This window comes from Citrus sinensis, chromosome 3, assembly GCF_022201045.2.
Source record: "Citrus sinensis cultivar Valencia sweet orange chromosome 3, DVS_A1.0, whole genome shotgun sequence".
In the NCBI taxonomy this organism is placed as follows: Eukaryota; Viridiplantae; Streptophyta; class Magnoliopsida; order Sapindales; family Rutaceae; genus Citrus; species Citrus sinensis.
This window is the reverse complement of record NC_068558.1, coordinates 27,630,083-27,644,436: the sequence shown is the minus strand read 5'-3', so window position 1 is coordinate 27,644,436 and position 14,354 is coordinate 27,630,083. Positions and strand designations below refer to the sequence as shown.

At 36.4% G+C, this 14,354-nt stretch overlaps 2 protein-coding genes across 2 annotated transcripts; both read left to right on the top strand.

Annotated features, from left to right (window-relative positions):
* Positions 1-251: 251 nt before the first annotated feature.
* On the top strand, positions 252-7,188 carry LOC102623642 (uncharacterized). The gene is made up of 9 exons (XM_006478344.4): positions 252-619; positions 2,738-4,305; positions 4,507-4,733; positions 4,837-5,169; positions 5,517-5,763; positions 5,894-6,022; positions 6,116-6,331; positions 6,516-6,639; positions 6,756-7,188. Exons 2-9 carry the CDS (start codon positions 2,755-2,757, stop codon positions 7,001-7,003), a joined length of 3,075 nt encoding a protein of 1,024 aa, XP_006478407.2. The 5' UTR covers positions 252-619; positions 2,738-2,754; the 3' UTR covers positions 7,004-7,188.
* A 272-nt stretch (positions 7,189-7,460) lies between these two features.
* Positions 7,461-11,102, top strand: LOC102623340 (uncharacterized). The gene is made up of 7 exons (XM_052436376.1): positions 7,461-7,979; positions 9,003-9,055; positions 9,444-9,536; positions 9,623-9,846; positions 10,262-10,328; positions 10,432-10,542; positions 10,896-11,102. Exons 1-7 carry the CDS (start codon positions 7,559-7,561, stop codon positions 10,917-10,919), a joined length of 993 nt encoding a protein of 330 aa, XP_052292336.1. The 5' UTR covers positions 7,461-7,558; the 3' UTR covers positions 10,920-11,102.
* Positions 11,103-14,354: the final 3,252 nt, after the last annotated feature.

Below are 14,354 nucleotides of genomic sequence, written 5' to 3'. Positions count from 1 at the left end.
TTTAAAAATTACCCTTTTCTAAATCTCATCTAAAACGTATAATTTTAAATTTTTGGTCTTGGTTGAACCAATGGTAAGCCATCTACTCATACATAGATTCCATAGTCCCTTGGCGGAGGCCCGGAGGCCGGAGAGGATCCGAACAGAAGAAAATTACAAACTGTGTCCTTATCTGTGATTTCTTAAAAATCTAGCCATCCAAATGTAATTATGATAAAATAAAATATTCTTTCCTTACATTCATTGAGTCACGGTCCAGTGAGGTACATTTGCCTTGGTTCGTATGGAAGCTTCAGCGTAAAAGAGGACGCTAGAACACAAAAGGAAACACTTTGACGTGAACCAAAATAGCCATCACTTCAATCAAATCCACTATAAATGAAAATCAATTTTCTCTTTTAATAAATCCTAGATCTACGCTTTTTAATTTCATAATTTTTTTCTCAAACCGCCGCAGTCAACGCACGCCGCGACAGGTAACCAGTTTGCCGAGTTACCTGCCACTCGCAGCCGTTGGCGGTAACTTCTTCACCGGCCGCCGCCAGCTGACTGAAGCACAGGCTGACATCTCCAACCGTTGGAACTCGCCGGTCACTGGGAAAATCGAATAGCACAGAAGGTAATTTATTCTATTTTTTTTTATTATTATTATTTGGTTTTTATTAAGTTTTTTATTTAAATTTGTGTTGAAGAAAATCAATTATAATATTAAGGAGTTTGCTTGTGATTTCTAATCGAAGTTGAGTTATATTAAAAAGTAGCCTCAGATCTTTAAAAAAATCATTATGACTATTATTTATTAATTTTTTATCTTAAAAAGCTTGAAAAGAATCTAGGAGTTCATTTGCTGCGGTTTTCATGTCTCTATTTCTTGTCCTGATCAATGAGGAAAATTGCAACCTGATCACAAAAAAGTTTTCTTGCTGGAAATTATTAATGGTTGAAGTAATCAGTATTTGCTAGTGATTATAATCACGATTAATGATTACAAGATCATCCAGACCAAAAGAAGAACAAACTTTAAGATCTGATGTCTGGTTTTGAACTATAATATTTGATGAAATTGAGATTTTCAGTGTTAAAAAAATACAGTTTAAAAGGATATCTCTTGACAAAAAAATAAAATAAAAATTCTGTATCTAGAAAGTTGGAGGCGAAAGAGAGAAAATTGGAAAGAAATTGTAGCTGTTTTGTGGAGAATGACAATGAAATGTATGACTATGCACTTAGACTTTAAATTATATTATTAAATTTATCTGTCTTCATTTTTCATTTCACCTTCTAGAATTAATTTTTTTTTTCTATGTCCTCTGTGAATTCATTTTTTATTAATTTTATGAGGGGGTGGTGTTTGACTTTTGTTGATTGTGTTATGGGAGATGGGCCCAGTAATAACCCAATCCAAGTTTCTCTCTTCTTTTGTTGGTAATCTTCTTCAATTATTTTCAATTTTGCTTAGAGGCCCGGGTCCAGATATTTTTCTATGTAAAGGAAAAATATAGATGCGTTTTCGAATGTCCGCATGAGCATTTTTGAAATGTTGGGAGTTTACTGGTACACTAGCCCCAAAAAAGGGGTCTAGATGTCTCCCTTAAATGGTGAAAAAAATTAAAGGCTTTCTGTTTGTAAACTATATAGCTTGTTTCCATCTGAGGAAAGTCAAACTTTTGAGGAAAGTCAAACTTTCTAATCCCACATGGGATAAGCCAGGGCATACCTAAATAGACAATTTGAGTCTTTGACCTCCTTAAATGTTGAAGTTAAATAGATCAATTCCTTGTAAAAGATAAAAAAATTTTAGTGCATATTTAATAGATAAAATAAAAGAGTTGTTTCTCATATTTATAAATTTCCAATAGGCATACTGATTTGAGCTTCAGTAATTTACATAAAAAGATTTTTTTTTTTAATTTAAAAATACATTGATTAAAAATAATTAAAAATCGATCCTAATAAATTTCATGTAGAGAATTTGACGCTCGATTTATATTTTCTACTACATACATTTTTTCCCCCTCTGTTGTCTTAAAAGAAAATGGTAAACATGAGATATTATGATGAATAACCAAGCTACCAAAGTAAAACTAAAATAATAGAAAGAGAACCACCCCCCCCCCCCCCCCCCCCCAAAAAAAAAAAAAAGGCTTGGAATGGGCTATGTGTTAGTCAAATCCCATCAAAAAGTCAAACAACGTCCACTTTGAAATTAAAAAAAAATAATTGACTGAAAAAATAGAAGTGGGAATAGAATGATTCTAGAAAGTGTTAGAAAATGAGAAAAATAAAAAAATAAGGCAACTGCTATAAGATAAAGACAGTAACTTCTGGTCTAAATGGAAATGAATTTATTGTCATCCTTCACTAAACAATTAAGGTTTATTTTTAATTTTCTGTCTTCATTTCCAACTTAGGTACACAATTGCTTATTTATTTATTTTTTGTTAAAATATATTGTTCTGAACTTTATTTGAACACTTTGAAAATCTCTATTTCAAAATTTTCAAATATTTTAGATCAAGAATTGATCTTGAACTTGAAGTTTGTTCTTTGTGTTAATCATTAATGCTTGTGAATTCTGATTTGCTTATATCATTTATAATTAGATTTGATGAGAATCATTATACATTTGAGTATCTTTGTGTTTGATGTTAATTATTATTCTTTAATTTAACCTCACAGTGAAGTTTGGTTTTTGTTTTGTTAATTGAAGGCTTTTAATTGCTGGTGCATTTTACAGGTTAACGATTGAAAGCTATGGGGTGGTTTCGAGCTGGTTCAAGTGTGGCAAAGCTAGCCATTAAGAGGACTTTATCTCAGGGTTGTTCATATACCACAAGGACACGCATCGTTCCGTCGCAAACCCGGCATTTTCATAGCACTGTCTTCAAATCAAAGGCGCAATCTGCTCCTGTGCCTCGGCCTGTACCCTTATCAAAGTTGACTGATAGCTTCTTAGATGGGACTAGTAGTGTCTATTTAGAGGAGCTTCAGAGAGCTTGGGAAGCTGATCCAAATAGCGTTGATGAGTCATGGGATAATTTCTTTAGAAATTTTGTCGGACAGGCTGCTACTTCTCCTGGAATTTCGGGGCAAACTATTCAGGAGAGTATGCGCTTGTTGTTGCTTGTGAGAGCTTACCAAGTTAATGGTCATATGAAAGCAAGGTTGGACCCATTGGGATTGGAAGAAAGAGAAATCCCTGAAGATTTGGACCCTGCTCTTTATGGGTTCACGGAAGCTGATCTCGATAGAGAATTCTTTATAGGTGTGTGGAGGATGGCTGGGTTTTTGTCTGAAAATCGTCCTGTGCAGACCCTTAGATCCATATTGACCCGGCTTGAGCAGGCTTATTGTGGGAGTATTGGGTATGAGTACATGCATATTGCAGATCGTGATCAATGTAATTGGTTGAGAGATAAGATTGAAACCCCAACACCAATGCAATACAATAGACAACGCCGTGAGGTTATTCTTGATAGGCTCATATGGAGTACACAATTTGAGAACTTCTTGGCAACTAAGTGGACAACAGCAAAGAGGTTTGGGCTTGAAGGTGGGGAAACTTTAATCCCTGGCATGAAAGAGATGTTTGACAGGGCAGCTGATCTTGGGGTCGAGAGCATAGTTATTGGAATGCCCCACAGAGGACGACTTAATGTGCTAGGTAATGTTGTTCGGAAACCACTTCGTCAAATATTTAGTGAGTTTAGTGGTGGTACGAAGCCTGTAGATGAAGATGGGCTCTACACTGGTACTGGTGATGTTAAGTATCACCTGGGAACTTCATATGATCGACCAACTAGAGGTGGTAAGAGAATTCATTTATCTTTGGTTGCCAACCCAAGTCACTTGGAAGCTGTAGACCCAGTTGTTGTTGGAAAAACTAGAGCGAAGCAGTATTACTCCCATGATGTGGACAGGACCAAGAATATGGGTGTTTTGATTCATGGTGATGGTAGCTTTGCTGGTCAAGGTGTAGTCTATGAAACTCTACATCTGAGTGCACTTCCAAACTACACAACTGGCGGCACTATACACATTGTTGTGAACAACCAAGTGGCCTTCACCACTGATCCAAGGGCAGGCAGATCCTCTCAGTACTGTACTGACGTTGCCAAAGCCTTGAATGCCCCCATTTTCCATGTAAACGGGGATGACATCGAGGCGGTTGTTCATGTATGTGAGCTTGCAGCAGAATGGCGGCAGAAATTCCATTCTGATGTGGTGGTTGATTTAGTTTGTTACAGGAGATTTGGGCACAATGAGATTGATGAGCCATCTTTCACCCAGCCCAAAATGTACCAGGTTATTCCTGCTATAATCACCCATGGGATTATTGTTAGACTTGAAGCTATCTTGCAACATGTGTTGCAACTTCAATCTATTATTTTATTTTGTTCCTTTGTTGTTTCATAGATCCTCGTATCATGTATTTCAAGTTTCTTATTAGGGTCTAGTCACATGAATCAGCCAATCTCATATTTCTGATTAAATGGATGCTAACAGGTCATCCGGAGTCATCCATCAGCTTTTGAGATCTACCAAAAGAAACTATTAGAATCTGCTCAGGTGACTCAAGAAGACATTAATAGGATACAGGAGAAGGTCAATACAATCCTCAATGAGGAATTCATGGCCAGCAAAGATTATGTTCCAAAACGAAGGGATTGGCTGTCAGCTTATTGGGCTGGGTTCAAGTCACCTGAACAGGTTTCACGTATTAGAAACACTGGGTATGTTGATGGTTATTAGAAACACTGGGTATGTTGATGGTTTCTTTAGTTATGTATTTTCTGTGCTGTCTCCAGCATCTTTAATTTATTTTGATGTTTACAGAGTAAAACCAGAGATCTTGAAGAATGTTGGCAAAGCCATAACCAACCTTCCAGAAAATTTTAAGCCTCACCGGGGGGTTAAGAAGGTGTACGAGCAGCGTGCACAAATGATTGAAACTGGGGAAGGCATTGATTGGGCAGTTGGGGAGGCCCTCGCATTCGCTACTTTGCTGGTAGAGGGTAACCATGTGCGATTGAGTGGCCAGGATGTTGAGAGAGGAACATTCAGTCACCGGCATTCTGTGCTACATGATCAAGAAACTGGGGAGAAGTATTGCCCACTAGACCATGTTATGATGAACCAAGATGAGGAGATGTTCACTGTGAGCAATAGGTAATTGACACCACTTTTCCATGTGTTCTCTTTTGTCTAGTGTGCTAGCTCTCTCTCTCTCTCATTTTCATTAGAAAATGCTCTGTTGTGATGTCTATTTTAAAACAAAGTTCCACAAAACTTCACTGGTCTCAACCATATGTGGACGCTGTGTTGCCTTTTCAATAAGGCCAGTGCTTATGCATTCCTGATTAATAATGGAGTGGAGTAATTTTTGTTGGAAAATATTCTCTCTGTTTGTTGGTGGTTAAAAAGTGAGCTTCATTTCTTTACCCCTGATAATTTTTAACAAAGTGTTGCATGCTAATTTTTGTTACTTACATATGAACCTTTTGTTTTCTGCACAGCTCTCTCTCAGAGTTTGGTGTTCTTGGATTTGAACTGGGTTACTCTATGGAAAATCCAAACTCATTAGTATTGTGGGAAGCTCAATTTGGGGACTTCGCTAATGGAGCACAAGTAATTTTTGACCAGTTTCTCAGCAGTGGTGAGTCCAAGTGGTTGCGTCAAACCGGACTTGTTGTGCTGCTCCCACATGGTTATGATGGTCAGGGCCCTGAACATTCAAGTGCACGATTGGAGCGTTTCCTTCAGGTATTCCCCATTAGAGCATTTGTATCGTCGTTTATTTGCTATTCGGCTGTGGTTTTCATATCTTTTCTATTGGAATGTTGATGAAATGATTTGCTCTGTTGCCAACTAATAGATTTGTTTATTGTGGTAGATGAGTGATGACAATCCATTTGTTATACCTGAGATGGATCCAACTCTTCGGAAACAAATTCAAGAATGTAACTGGCAGATTGTGAATGTTACAACTCCTGCTAATTATTTCCATGTTTTGCGGCGTCAGGTGAGTGGAACTTGTTTAATGATTAGTCAATTTCCACCATTTCATGACTGTTCATAAGTTCATTTTCTTATGCTTTCCTGTTATGCCTTGTAGATACACAGGGGATTCCGTAAGCCTCTCATCGTGATGTCACCCAAAAACCTGTTGCGTCACAAGGACTGCAAATCAAATCTTTCCGAGTTTGATGATGTCCAAGGTCACCCTGGTTTTGACAAACAAGGGACCAGATTTAAGCGGCTTATTAAGGATCAGAATGGCCACTCTGATCTTGAGGAGGGTATCAGACGTCTGGTTCTTTGTTCTGGAAAGGTGTGTAATGCTCTTTGTGCTGCTCTAACGACACAGTTGCAACATCACAATAATTTTAGTGCTGCCTTTTAGGCATCCTAATTAAATAATCTGAAGCCATCAAGGAAAAATGGTACAAGGTTGGCTAGATTAAGTTTTTCTAGTGATTGCTATTGACAAAATTCTATGCCGCCTTTGCTTGCAGGTTTATTACGAGCTTGATGAAGAGCGGAAGAAGCGCAGTGCAAGTGATGTTGCAATTTGCAGGGTGGAACAGCTTTGTCCTTTCCCATATGACCTGGTTCAGCGTGAGCTTAAACGATATCCAAGTATGTTTTCTGAACTTATTGCCTGGGTGATTGTGCAGTATTTATAATAATGAAGCTGTTATCTTTACCCTTTTTTCTTATGAGGCTGACTTATCTTCTGACTTTGATTCTTTTAGATGCCGAGATCGTTTGGTGCCAGGAAGAGCCAATGAACATGGGTGCGTACACCTACATTTCACCCCGACTTGCCACTGCCATGAAAGCAGTGGGCAGAGGAACCATAGAGGACATCAAATACATTGGCCGCGCTCCGTCTGCTGCCACAGCTACTGGCTTCTATCAGGCTCATGTTAAAGAACAAACTGAGCTCGTGCAGAAATCCATTCATCCGGAACCAATCAAGGCCCCTGCTGAAATCTGTTAAAACCCTATTATTGTTTGTTTTGATGTTTCGATAATTCTTTTCCTTTCTGCGGCACCATGGTGATCAGTTCACAAATCAAGCTGAATTTCCATATCAATTTTCTACTCTGCTGTTGTAATAATGTTAGGCTGTTACCAGCTATATTTTGTTGCGAGGTGAATAAACTGGCAATACATTTTTGTCTATTGAGGTAGCCTGTGAATGGATGGCAAGATTGTAAAGGAATTCAATTTTTTTTTTTTTTTCCCGTTGCTCTTTTATTGTCAGAAGCGTTAAGAGGCCCAAGTGCTGAACGTGACGAGTATTGAACACCTGAGTGTCATTTCCGTTAATTCTAGTACCCATCACAATTTAAGACCACGTGGCGCAATTGGGTGAACATAGCACCAAAGCTCCATGCAACTGGAAGTGAGAATACCATCCATTCTCTTATCAACCTCTTGGCAGTACCCTGACCACCAGTGAAATCCGAAGTCTTTAGAAATTTCAAGGCAAAACAAATCAAGCAATTTACATGGCACAAAGTCCTCACAGCAGAAACTCACAGAAGCCACAATGCGGACGCTCGTCTTGCGCCCACAATACCATTGCCATCAGCCACCCTCATGCTTCCTCACATCTTCCAATTCATTCATCCACAGCTTCAAGCCTCACAGGCGCTTCCATTTCGTCAAACCATGCTCATCTTTGAAGCAGACCAAGAAGCAAAACACCCTTCAGAAGAGCACCACCAATGCTCCCCGGAGCTTGGGCTGGTTCTTTAACCCCAAGGGCGATGATGATGATAATAACAATAGGATTCAGGGAAATGGGATGGATGCTGAGAGTGAGGGATTAGAGGGGGACACTGCTGTTAAAGGCTCCATCTTGGCAGGTGTTTTGCTTTTGGTTGTTGTTGGTGGGTTTGGTACCATGGGGTATGTTTATAAGGATCAGATTAATGCGTTTTTGACCCAGTTTTCTGGGTTTATTGAAGGTAATTTCTTGAAAGTTTTATCCCCTTTTTTGGGATTTTTCTTGTTCATCTGATTTGGATTTTGTTTGTTGGTAGGGAAATTTAATTTCTTTTTTCTAGTAATATTGTGAGAGACTGAAGTGGACTTTGTTGAGAACTTGAGATCGTGAGCAAGAAATGAGAGGTTTAAATTTCCCTACCAAGAAATGTTGGTAGGGAAATTTAATTTCTTTTTTCTAGTAATATTGTGAGAGACTGAAGTGGACTTTGTTGAGAACTTGAGATAGTGAGCAAGAAATGAGAGGTTTATATGATCTTTGCAAATTTGATTTTAGCTTGATTGAAATGGCTCTGACGTAAATGATGAGTGTTGTGAATTAGACTTCGGTTCTCTATCTAATATTTTTCGTGTGATAGCTAATTGGTATATTGAGTAACTTTTACTATTAAACATAATGCTTTAAATCCTCTTTATTAATACATGTTTGAGTTTCATAAAAAAATAATAATAATAATGCTCTATGATCAAATGACATAATATTTTTGCTTGCAATGTCAGTGGATTGGCCAAGAGCTTTAAGAACAAGAAAATTAATGTTTTTCGCGGGTTGGAGATGGCTATTAATCCGAGTGAATTGTTGTGAAGTGTGTGATACATGCACCTTGGAATATCTCTGAATGATGACACGTAGATACCGATAGGCTTGACTTGATCCTTCTGGAGCAGCTGATTGCTGTAGGATGCTGTCTTGATTCTATTGTCACCTATAATTCTTACTTTACAATAGAGAAAAAAGTGAAACCTATAATTCTATTCTAAATCTGTACTACAACATCAAATGATGCAGTTCAGGATTTCGGTACCTTGTAAGGCCATTATTGCATCATTCTGTTATTCCTGTACATCATCTTCATCATAGCCCTAAGTGGAAGCATTTTTTACGCAGAAATGTATTTTTGGCATTTGTGGCCTTTTGCTTATTTTCTTTGAAGAAGAATTTTGATTGTTAATGTTCATGCTATAACACATTATTCAATGAACAGGTTATGGCCCAGCTGGATATGCTTTATTTGTGGCAGTTTATGCTGGATTGGAGGTATCCATCTGAACTCTTCTAATCTTTGGTATTCAGGGTTGTTTGATTATTGTTTGTATAGTCCTTCATTTGGTTTACTTCTAATTTGAGATGTTTGGTACATTTGACTTTAGGCATTTAGATTAACCACCAAACATTAGAAAATAAATGTTATTTAGTAGTTTCTCTTTCTTACTATGTATTAAACATGGCATAGCCTTCAGATTATCTTTTTCATTGAAATTCCTATATAAGGGCGGAGAATTTATCATGCTCTTTGTGGGCTAGTCACTCCGACCCACTGCTTCATTCCTAGTTTACATGCCTGTTTTAATGTTTCTCGTGTTTAGAATCAGTACAAATTTGTTTTTATTGCCAAACTGACTTTGTATAATGAATAATCTACTAGATTCTTGCGATTCCTGCAATTCCATTGACCATGTCAGCTGGACTTCTATTTGGTTCTGTAACTGGCACCATCATAGTATCCATCAGTGGAACTGTGAGTTGACTTCTTTGTTCCTGTGTTAAAACAGAATAATGATCATGTTTTCTAATTTTGATTCTAATAGTCTCTTCTGCTTATAGGTGGCAGCAAGTGTTGCATTTTTGATTGCCCGATATTTCGCTCGTGAGCGCATCCTCAAACTAGTCGAAGGAAACAAAAAGTTTCTTGCAATTGACAAAGCAATTGGAGAAAATGGCTTCAGGGTTGTTACACTTCTTCGTTTGAGTCCTTTGCTTCCATTTTCTCTGGGGAATTATTTGTATGGATTGACATCTGTAAAGTTTGTACCATATGTTCTGGGAAGGTATGATTACTACCCATCTTATTACAGCATTTAGTCTTATTGTGACTTACTTCCACTATATCTCTGAGGATTACTCAAAGGCATGTCCAAGTATGATAAAATTCAATTTAAATGTCATTGTTTGATGCTGGCTACATCATTTCACTATAAAGAAGACTAAGTGCAATGTTTTATTACTCTGTCGGTATCTGTAGTCTAATATAATTTCCTTTCCCCCTTTACTATTAATTTCTGCACTTTTCCTCAGAATGTGGAGATGGCACTGTAGCTATATTATTTTCGCGGAAAAGAAACGATGTCCCTGCAAATTTTAGTATCTGTGGCCTCATTTATATCTAAAGATTAGAAAGAAAAATCCACACTATTTGATTAAGCAATCATTCTGACTCAATTTCAACTAATAAATGTCATGCAGTTGGTTGGGGATGCTTCCAGGAACGTGGGCTTATGTGAGTGCTGGAGCTTTTGGGCGAGCAATTATTGTGAGTTTTTCCCCCCCTTCTTCTTTTTGGTTGATACTCCCTATAATATGATTGCCCAACTTATTCATATGATTTTACTATAATTTTTTTCCTAATATTCCAGCAAGAAGAGTCCGAGGTTGGCTTACCTGGAGGAAATGGTCAGCTTTTGACTCTTGGGCTGGGATTATTGTTCACAGCCTTGGCTGCTGCATACGTAACACGGCTGGCAAAGGTAATTTCTATATTTTTCTTAAATTTTCTTGATGACCAAAATTGTGTTTCCATGATCGATGAACTTTCCTATGTGCTTTTTCATTGATTGTTATTTGGGACACTGAGCCCTGAATATATTCGCATGTATGTTTGCATTTGTTGAGGGATTGAGCAATTTGATTTTTAACATATCTATTCTGTGTGATGAATCCATGAATTGGACTATGTTTTTTACATTTTCCTTGTAATTCTAATTCTGACACATCTTTAAACTCTCCTCGAGTGATATTTTTGCTTTATTTGAATTATTTATCTGATCTATTATGTTATCCATTTCCATAAGTATTGAGTGTGAGGCTTTTGACGGTGCAGGATGCTGTAAAGGATATTGAATAGACACGATCGAATTAAGTGCGAAGCAATGTAGTTGAAATTGTAAAATGGACAGTTAGCTCTCCCATCATGTAAATTGACAAGTAGTATAATTGAACCCAAGAAAAGAATGCTAATTTTTTTTTCCCGGTTATGTTTTAATTGTACCATCTTTCATTTGCACCTGAATGGAGAAGCATTTAGTCATATGGTATAATTTCCTATGAAGGAGCATAAAATAAATGATGGATCTCTCAGAAGTTTCACATTTCAATGTTATTTACACCAATAACGCATTAAAGAATCATTAATATACATTTTAAAGATTTGCATTCATGATTTTCTTCACATCATTTTGTTAAATTTTTTAATTTTAAAAACTGTTGTAGCTTAAATGTACAGTACGTACAAATTATTTTTTTCAAATTTAAGAAGTTTTTTTAGAAAGAAAACTATAAGCAAAAGCATTGAAATGATAAGAGGAAATTAAATTGTGAAGTGTCGTCTTTATTAATATTAATATTAGACGGTATTGTATAAATATGTTGTGGGAGCGAGGGTGTTGTGTAATGAATTGTATCAAGTAGAAAGACATGCATCAAACAGAAAAACATGCGAGCAAGGAAATTTAGAAACATATCAAGAAAGCGAGAAGATTAAGTACATAATTTAAGGTGGTTCGGTCAGACAGAGTAACCAAATTAAACTTTCATATATTCTCATATCCCATAATCTCAAATCCCCTAGCTATTCAGTTTTAGTTGTTGGAGCCGAACAAAGATTCCATGGAAGAAGCTTTGTCATAGGCGAAGGGACACTGTCATATGTATTTGTGACGGTGAAGAAGCATCGCAGGAGGAGCTACGCCCTCACTGTTAGAATTTGTGGGTGGCTCCAAAGTCCAAATGGTGTTGCTTCTTCCACAAACTGAATCTACTCGTGTTAATCATCACAATAAAGGAATCTTCGTCCTCCTTCTCCGCCTCTCACGGATGCCAACCACCTCATTGTTCTGAAGGGATGCCAGTTACCTCATGCCAGTCACCTCATTATTCTCAGTGTCCATTATCAAAAATCACAAATTCAATAAGGTTACAGTAATGTGAAAGAGACTACCAAAAATTTGTCACTCAGAAAACCTTATTTGATTTTGACACAGGATGACTTAAGAGACTTGCAGGCATGCTTAACTTTTGACTTTTGAGTATCTCGCATTGTTTGATTATAAATAGGTTTGGCGGAATATCAATTGTCCGCGTGTTGCTTTCGGATTGGCTGCAAATGCTTCTTATTCAATTGGAATAAAGATTCGGGCTGGATCTATGACTTGGGTTCTTGTGGTTTGCAAACCCACCACATATACATCCAAGTATTGATATGGCTCAAATATACCCATGTTGAAGCTTTGACTATTGCTAACTTAATTAGTAGTGAATCTTGGGCCTGAGTAATAATAGCACCTACTGTGATTAGTGGTGTACTAGTGAAATGCACCAGTGAATAAAAAAAAACTAGAGGTTTTAAAGTACTGTCGCAGGAGTGATATGGCGGGAACTCTGAGAAAAAATCCTAATGTAGTCTAAGGCTTAAAGATCGAACTCGAGGAAGATGAAAACTCAGAAAGTGTGATTAAGGAGCGTCTGAGATCATTCTAGGGCCGGTTTGCAGAATAGAAAAGGTTAGTTGGTAAAATCAATAATAATGCAGTAACGATTTCTTCAGACTTAAGGCAAGCGTCTTAGGATTTCAATTGTCCGGATGTTGCTTTTGGATTGGCTGCAAATGCTCCTTATTCAATTGGAATAAACAATTCGGGCTAGATATGTGATTTGGGCTTCTTGTGGTCAACAAACCAGCCATATTCTGTTCGGTGATTTGGGGAGTAAGTTCCACAAATGTAAGTATTGATATGGCTTAGATATAGTCATGTTAAAGCTTTGACTACTGCTAACTTTAATAATAGCGAATCTTTAGCCTAAATAGTAATGGAACTTATTGTGATTGGCGCTGTAGTAGAGAAGTGTACTAGTGAATAATGGAAAACCAAAGGTTTTATAAAGTATTGTCGCGGGAGGTGATATGATAGTAACTCAAGAGAAAAGGCCCTAATGTAGTCAAAGGCTTAAAGATGGAATTCTAGTATGACGGAAACTCAGAAAGTGTGACCGTGGAGCGTCCGAGATGATTCTAGTGTTGGTTTGCAGAATAAAAAGGGTTTAATTGGTAAAATCAATAATGCTGCATTAACGATTTCTTAAGACTTCAGGCAAGTGTTTTAGGAATTTTCTAGGGTGAGAATCTGGGTGAGGATTTATTTATTCGATCCAATTTGATGTGAATTAAATGGATTTGAGTTTGAAAAAATTTATTCATTTAATATATAGGTGAATTCGATTTGATTCGCTAATTAAAAAAATCAAATCCGGTTTTTGAGGACATTGATTCGTTTACTCATTTAGGATTCGTTTAATAAATGGGTCATAAACGAATCAATACGATCCATTTGTTTATTATTCGTTTAATTAAATTATTTATTTATCCTTAAATATTTATGAAAAAATCTTAAATTTTGAAGGCTAATATAGTTATTATAAATGATAATAAAACAAAATTTATAAATTAAAATTCATTTATTATTCATTATAGGACAAAATATAGTAAAAGAATTCAAATTTGATTTCATTCGTTTATTAATTCTACTAAATGTCTTAGATGAATTAAAATTGAATATTCCTTTAATAAACAAATTGAAGCCAAATTAGCAAAATTTTGACCAAATTCATTTATAATTCAATTCAAATTTGATTTTTTTTATTCGTTTTGCCGCCCCTAGGATTTTTATATGTCAAACTAAGGATAGTGGGCTTATTCTTAGTTGAGTTGGGCATCTTAATGGAGATGGGATGGTAATGGCGACTAGTTTCAAGTTTCTTAAGGTTGAAGAGGCTGAAACTAGGGCATTTATTTTTTCTTTTAATCGAGAAGAAGGACGTTTCTTGAACAAGGATGAAGAATAGTTGTAGAGGAGATGCTAGAAAATGCCAAGTTGCTGGTGACAGGTTACTGATGCTTATGGACGGTTATGGCTGGGTGAACAATGCAAGGGGTTCTCTAATTATATGATTTAGAAAAGAATTCTAGTTAAATAAGTCAAGGAATCTTAGGTGGCGTTTATTTTTTTGTCTGAAATCTGAATAGACCTGAATTAGTTTGAATTCTGAATAGATCTGAATGTCTGAATCTGAATAATATGTTTATTTTTTCGTCTGAATCTCGAAAAATGAGTATTAAGTTGTTTATTTTTTTCAACTTAAAAAGATGAAAATATGTACTTTTACATTTGTATCCTTATTAAAGTTGAATGTCAAATAAATAATATACTAAATACCACAATATTTTAATATTTATAAGTAAAACTATATTCAAGTGAATACATAATTATTTTAGAATTTTAATATA

Coding starts and splice junctions, on each gene's coding strand:
- LOC102623340 (XM_052436376.1), top strand. CDS start 7,559: ATGCGGACGCTCGTCTTGCGCCCACAATACCATTGCCATCAGCCACCC. Junction 9,847..10,261: donor GTACCATATGTTCTGGGAAG/GTATGATTACTA, acceptor AATGTCATGCAG/TTGGTTGGGGATGCTTCCAG. Junction 10,329..10,431: donor CTTTTGGGCGAGCAATTATT/GTGAGTTTTTCC, acceptor CTAATATTCCAG/CAAGAAGAGTCCGAGGTTGG.
- LOC102623642 (XM_006478344.4), top strand. CDS start 2,755: ATGGGGTGGTTTCGAGCTGGTTCAAGTGTGGCAAAGCTAGCCATTAAG. Junction 4,306..4,506: donor CCCAGCCCAAAATGTACCAG/GTTATTCCTGCT, acceptor GGATGCTAACAG/GTCATCCGGAGTCATCCATC. Junction 6,023..6,115: donor TCCATGTTTTGCGGCGTCAG/GTGAGTGGAACT, acceptor TATGCCTTGTAG/ATACACAGGGGATTCCGTAA.